The 6,869-nt window shown below is 39.1% G+C and overlaps 1 protein-coding gene across 4 annotated transcripts; it reads right to left on the bottom strand.

Annotated features, from left to right (window-relative positions):
• Positions 1 to 1,123: 1,123 nt before the first annotated feature.
• On the bottom strand, positions 1,124 to 6,568 carry LOC114755865 (spliceosome-associated protein 130 A). Of its 4 annotated transcripts, none has more exons than XR_003741365.1 (5): positions 3,474 to 6,568; positions 2,701 to 3,192; positions 2,313 to 2,468; positions 1,575 to 1,823; positions 1,124 to 1,462 (listed from the first exon to the last, which is right to left on the bottom strand). XR_003741365.1 is itself a non-coding variant. In XM_028944757.1 (4 exons), exons 1-3 carry the CDS (start codon positions 6,486 to 6,488, stop codon positions 2,331 to 2,333), a joined length of 3,645 nt encoding a protein of 1,214 aa, XP_028800590.1. In that variant the 5' UTR covers positions 6,489 to 6,568; the 3' UTR covers positions 1,124 to 1,462; positions 2,313 to 2,330. The 4 variants fall into 4 exon arrangements, 1 of the variants encoding a protein (XP_028800590.1); XR_003741366.1 differs by having other exon boundaries at positions 1,575 to 1,805; XR_003741367.1 differs by having other exon boundaries at positions 1,575 to 1,634.
• Between the last annotated feature and the right edge of the window lie 301 nt (positions 6,569 to 6,869).

The raw sequence follows: 6,869 nt of genomic DNA, 5'->3' as shown, positions 1-6,869 counted from the left end.
ATTATTAGCCTTCAAAATTGATTCTCTCAGATTTTTCCAAAAGCGTCTCATTTAATATAAATAATTTTTTAAACAAAATATTTATTAATCAGTAATAGTAATTAATTGATTTCAATTTACCAAGACGTGTTTCATACGCTTGATTGCACTACTCACAAGGAATACTGAGAGTGTTTCTTTTTTCTCTCTCCAACAACTGTGTCGTGATCTCTATTTGTTCCTCCCATTCGACTCTCTTTTCCAACGAAGAAGAATGACCTTGAGATCAGAAAGTAGTAGATAATGGTCTTCTGCCATCTCAAAAGAAAATTCGATTTTACACATAAGAGTTTCACCCCTGTTCTTCAATGAATATATCCCCCTATTTCAATCTTCATCTTCCATCCTCTATTTGATTGATATATGTTAAATAAAGAGAGAGTTTTTATTGTTTGGCAAAAAAGCAGAGAATCTTTTTAATTAAAATAAAGACAACTGTACACCTTGAGCCTTTATTTTTTTTGGTATTTGTGGGTTTTAAAAACATTAATTAAAAAACATAATAATTATAAAAACGATAATGGAAAATAGCAAAATGAAACCATTGAAAATAACGAAATAAATAATTAAAAACGTTGGAAATGGGAAGGTTGATTTTAATGTAGGAGAAAGTGGGGAAGTAAGAGAAGGAACAGGCACATCACTGCAGATTTTAACGCAGGAAATGGAAAGGTTGATTGTACAGATGGCTATGATTTGCTCATGTTTTTTTTTTAATATTAGCAATATTTTCCCCACTGTAGAATATATTTTTTTTACGTTTTGCAATGAAAGAAAAGATGGTTCAATTAAAGAAAGATTTTTTGTTCGTATATAGAGGAGAATGACGCTGATGACCAATGAGGAGCATTATAAAGGACCAATCAGAAAGAGAGAACACGATTTAGTAGATTAAGTTGATAAGTTGATTGATGATTGATGCCCCTAAATGAATTAAAAAACAAAAGGCCATCTTAGCTTTTAACGACGACTACGATGTTTGCGCTTATTTGTTTAGTCGTGTTTATCCTTGCTCCCGTCACGATCATTTCAAGTACCTTTTGACTGGTAGTCAAAAGAAGGAAAGGACGAGAGGAACCGGGGGAGCCATTTACCCTTAGGAAACTTCTTTTAACAATAACTCCGTCCATATACACTTCGACGAAACACATGGGAATAAAGATCTTGTTTTCTAGGGGTTGAAAATCTTAATAGGCATCATCACATTAACCTAGTATCGACATTTAATTTGTTAAGTACAACAGGAATGCCAACTGGGGCTCATAAACAATGCTCAACTTCTTTCAGCTCTCTCTCTTCAGCAACTAACTTTAGACAGGACAAGAAATCATTGATCCACCTATGACCGACAATCCACAAGCTTCTTCACATTGTTAGTGGCTAAACTACAGGCAACGCCCAACAGACATAGTTCTACTATGACCTGTAAACAATACCAAATATGAAAAACTGGTCAACTCCAAAGTTTCAAACATTAATCCATTCAGAAACAAGAACATCAATGCTCATCATTTCACGGGTCAAAAGAGAATCACCGGATCAACATTACAATTGACAGACAAGCTGTCGATTTATCCATTCTGAGCGCAGCAGATTTGTAAGAAGCAAGCCGAATAACACCGCAGATGCAATAACAGCTTTGTATCATCACGCATGGTAATGCAAGGAAAAGACAAGACTAGCTTTTACTTTGTAAATCCCCTCCATTTTTTTACTCCCAGTTCTGACCATCCCTCCATTTTATTTCGAAAGGTTCCTCATAATTGCTTTCATCCAGCAAGAGGCTTTGTGTAAGCGAAAGTGTGCAAAGTGAGCGGATGAATGGACAGAGATTGATAATAAGTCAGGAATCTAGCGTCAAAGGTTGATGAGGTTTGGGTTCATTTAGCATATAAACTGGTAATGCAAATCAACCAAAATAATAAAGAGCCTATAAATCAATCATGCCAGAAACATAATTTTAATGAAATTTCCCCATAGCACAAGTCAAATTTGTCGCACTTATCTAGGTCAAGCCTAGGAAAGGCCAGCCACGAGCCTTGCTGGACATAGTGCAAGTCAAATTTGTGTTTTAAATGATCGGGTGCCATAGTTCAAGCATCCAAACCTCAGGAGATAAAGGGCTACTACCATGCGGGGCACCTTCCCTTAAATTGTCTTGTCTAAAGTGTAAAGGATAACATTTATCTCCAGGTAACAATTTCAGTACCAATTAAAAAAGAAAATGGTGCCATAGAAAGGCTAAAAAATTCACAAAATGGGATATATCACACCTTTTGGCCAATAATCTTTCAAATAATTTTGTTCCGTACTTCCTCGAGCTTCTTCAGAATCTCTCCGGGGGTTCTGTCTAATTCATCAGCAATTTTTCTTTGCAAGTCCATGGGCAATGTCGGGAATTGCTCACACAGATCTCCATCAATCACATCCTACATCATCATGTAGACCTCTTAGAACATAGTCATAACTTTGCATTGAACAAGCTAAAGAATCTTAAGTTATATTAGCAGCAGGCAAACAATAACATCTGGCACTGTCAACATGAAGGGCCACGAAGATACAAAGCGGAAAACTTTACAAATCCAAACAGATGACATGTGGTGTCATGTAACTTCCTGATAAAGGTTATGAGAAACATATAAATGAGGCCACAAAACTTACCTTAACAGGAAAATAGGCAGATCTATAAGCCATGTGGTCTCTACCGCACAAAGGCGGATGATCCTGCCTCATGTGCATCTCCAAATGAGAAAAGAAATCAACATCATCACGGGAAGTAAAAGCATGCAATGCCCCTACACTTCCCATAACTGTTCCATATATGATGCTCTCTCCACCCCCTGGTATAAGAGATGCTTTCTGCAAGCATGTAACCACATCACCAACATGAAATTGTACAATTTCTTCCACCTTATTGGGAGCTCCATTCAGCTTTCCCTGCTCCCACTTAATCCTCCCACCAGTAGGATCTTCCTCTATCTCATCAGAAACATCTTGTGGTAAGCGGACAAAATAAATGTTCCCAAATTTGTCTGCACCTGCCATGGTGTCAAAATCTACATGGTATGATGCAGTAAGCCATCTTGGAACACAATCATCCGCAAATATATAGAGTTGATTCTCATCCCGCCTATACTTGCAGTAATGGAAAGACTGGAGAGAAAACACAAAACAAAATTAGCAGAAAATTGGAGAATTAAAATGACACATGCAAGATAATAGCACCTTAAGGAAACATAATATAAAAATTTGGTCAAGTTTGATCTGATTTGAGAAAACACCCCAAAAGGTTTCTCAGAAAATCATCAACAACAAAATTTATCACACCAGAATTGGTGGACACACACATCCTTGCCAAAGGCCATAGCCATATGATTGGAATACCTAAGTACCTAGATCTGCGCAAAATATAAATATGTTCAAGAGAAACATACCTCTTGGATGTCACCAACATAAATGCGATCACGATATGCATGGATGGAGACAATTGTATTGGGGAATAGTTTATTCTCACATTTCCTTAACAGTCGTCTTTTCCCCAAATCATATAGCCTGAGCACCGGCCCTATTCCTGCAAGCAATCTTCCTTGAAATTGGCATAAAGCAAGTGGGACGCCTTCAACCTGAGTTTTGTGCAGAAGTTCAAGGGATCTTCCATCTTCTACAAATCTATAAATATGAATAAATCCAGCAACGAAACTTCTTTTGGGCCAAAACTGCAGTCCCTTTGCTGTACCAACAGCTAGAAGAGTTCCATGCTCCTTATCATGGAAATTCACTGTGCACACACTGAATGCAGCTTCATTATCCTGAAGCTCCAAGAGACAAGTAGTATTTCCAGATCTCGGATCAAGAACTCTGATGCAGGAAGCCCATTTCTCTGATTCAGCTTTCGGATAACCATAATGCTCATCAGAGAGTGGATCATCTTTATCTTCATCCTCACCACCATTCTCCATTTGGGCTACATTACCATTTTCATTTTCCCCCGCTCCAACAGCCTCAAAACATTCTTTTCTTGCAGCTTCTCGCTCTTCAGCTGTGAAGGCTCCTTGATCACTCTCAATCATAACCAAAAGCCTTTTTTTGGGTTGCAGCACAAACTTTCTTGGCGTGTAACGTAGTGGAATTACTGTCTCATTAAAAGTTTCCCCAAGCCTTTCAATTGTAAAAATCCTCAATGCCTCGCCAGCCACAGCAACTACACCTTCCACACATTGATCAGATGAAAATGATGCTGCATACTCAAGGGTTTCATATGAAAGGGGGGTTAAAAGAAAATGTCCTTGGTGGATGTAACCAAGCCAGGGTCGACTTGACAAGCAAAGCATTGCACGCTTGCCTCTTACAATGATGGGAAATAGCTTTGGGGCTCTCAATCCCAAGAATCGAGAACGAGAATCAGAAAGCTGACCAGTAACCATATCCACAACAGTTCTAAACAAGACACCATTCTGTAGACCAGCATTCAGGAAAAGGCTAGCAGGATGATCTGCACCATCCTCACCACCAGTGGATGCCTGGACTTCAAGAAACAGAAGAGATTCTGGGGCTGAAGAAACACTTTGCACACTAAGAATCTGCATACAGTCATCAGGATCCAAAGATAAGATACGGATTGTCTTATCATATGAACCGACAGCAAGAAAACGAGATCTTTGTCTGCCTTCTGGTACTGCTGCAATATCCAGACATGCAACATCTCCAGACATTTCATGCTTCTCCACCTCCATCAACTGACCAGTGACATCCACCTCAAAGTAAATCAGTTCACCTCCACTCAGGGCAATGACTACTTGAAGTCTATTTGAACCAACTTTTGCAATTGTCCTCTTTCCAGGAGTTCTCCACTCATTGATACGTCCATCCTCCCTGATATGTCTAATGCCATTAGGGTGAACCTGCATGAGAGAATCATCACCTATCAAGGAAACAGCAAGAGAAGGTGTGGTATCAAGAAATCCACTGTCACTAACTTCTTCAACTGTCTCACCAATGGAAAGAACAAGTGTTGCATTTGTGAATGACACAACAATATATGCATCAAACTCATCATTTACATTCTTTTTCACAGTCCAGACGGCACTAGGTATACCAGGAAGCTTTGACACTGCCATCTCACTGACTGCCAATCCAGTTCTCAAAATCCTCAAAGATGAACGAGGACCACGCCCACACAGTGTAAATATTTGAGGAGTTTCTTCTTCAAAGAGATTTGTGACCTTCATATCCATTATTGGCATCAAACTCTCAACCTGATCAATCCTAACAAGGTTCTTCAGTCTTCTGGGCTGGAAATACACTGGCTGAAAGCCTTCATCAGTTTCCATTAGTGTTGCTGATGAAGCTTCAACATCAGCATCATCCCCTATTGCCTTAAACTGATATAAAGCATGATTTCCAAACTCTGAGGCTGCAAATAGGAATCCTGATTTCAACACACACATTGATGCAGTAACTGGAATAGTGTCAAAATACTTAATTTTCAATTCTGAGACACGGTCACCATCATGTTCCAGAGTAACCTTAAAAATATCTCCATATTCTGTCTGCACAAGGAAGAAGAACATGGATTTCAACTTATGCATAGCTGCTGAAACTATAAGAACACCACGCTCAGCAGGCAAGTCTGCTCGTCTTGGAATCACAGCCCGGACATCTGGGTGTCCCTGATTTTTGTAGATAACAAAATTTTCTGCACAAACCAGCACACCACTAGGCCCATCCCCACCCCCAGGAACAGTGACAAGTAGATTTGCACCATTATCAACCTGTTCTGACCACTTCCTAGACACATGGTTCAGCCCCAAATCAAGTTCATAAAATGTTAAATGCTTCTGAGCCTCGCTAGCTGCCTGACCTGTTGAATCCTGATCAGCCTCTGAGTAATCCAATTCAATAGAGGCAAACATTGGGTTCTCAAACCCGCAGTCAACTCCACAAATAGAGTACACCAAAGTATGAGACTTATGCGCTTCTAAAGGAGAGGATATTGTCAACCTCGCTGCAGTATCCCTATTTAACACATAAACAAGTTTTTGTTTCTCACAAGCCCCAATCATAACCGCCCTACCCTTGGGATCTATGGCCAAGTATTGTCCTGGAACAATACGACGGCAACCAGATTTACCAAAAGTCTCCTGATGGATTTTATCAAAAACGTTTTTCTCCTTATTGTACTCAAGAATTACAATTCTACCAGAGTCAGAGCCCACAACGATATAGTCCTTCTGAGCCCCAGTAAGCCTAAATTGAGCTAAAGATCTTATAGCACCGAAAATTTCAACAGAGAGTAAAGATTGGATCCTACCATTATCGTCTGGGCGGAGAAGATCGAGAACTTTGCCTCGAGCAACAACAATTTCTTGGGTTTTGCCACCAGAGAAGCTCCCATTAATGGCGCACACTATGCCAGTAGGTCGCTGGAGAGTAAGATTGTAGAGATACATGACTCACCCCGAGCTGGCGAGCGACAGAATGAGCTGCAAATGAGAATGGGAAAGGAAGGGTAGGGTTTTGCATCGGAATATAAAACCCTGGCTTGGCGGTAATGAATCTCGATCGTGGTAATAGGCTCATATTTCAACATTTTGTATTTCTTTTATTTATTAGAAAGAAAAAGAATTCGAAAGAATAAGGGAAAAAAAATCAGTATCAATTGTTGTGTGTTAAATGGGGTCAGGCATAACTTAATATAGAAATGAATAATTGAATTTCATATAATGTAAAAAATATTAGTATTAATATAATTTCTGGTCCTTTAAATTTACTCTCATTTTAGTTTTGATCTCTTAAATTTTAAACTATAAGTTTTGATTCTCTAAATTTTA

This window comes from Neltuma alba, unplaced genomic scaffold (assembly GCF_004799145.2).
Source record: "Neltuma alba isolate B1F8T4 unplaced genomic scaffold, ASM479914v2 tig00001347_pilon, whole genome shotgun sequence".
In the NCBI taxonomy this organism is placed as follows: domain Eukaryota; kingdom Viridiplantae; phylum Streptophyta; class Magnoliopsida; order Fabales; family Fabaceae; genus Neltuma; species Neltuma alba.
The sequence above is the reverse complement of the archived record's forward strand: the minus strand, read 5'-3'. Positions and strand labels throughout refer to the sequence as shown.

What these genes read in the sequence shown, in the direction of transcription:
- LOC114755865 (XM_028944757.1), bottom strand. Translation starts at nt 6,488, where the DNA reads ATGTATCTCTACAATCTTACTCTCCAGCGACCTACTGGCATAGTGTGC. An exon ending in ATGTTGGTGACATCCAAGAG is followed by an intron (nt 3,193 to 3,473) that starts GTATGTTTCTCT and finishes TTTTCTCTCCAG; the next exon opens with TCTTTCCATTACTGCAAGTA. An exon ending in CTGCCTATTTTCCTGTTAAG is followed by an intron (nt 2,469 to 2,700) that starts GTAAGTTTTGTG and finishes ATGATGATGTAG; the next exon opens with GATGTGATTGATGGAGATCT.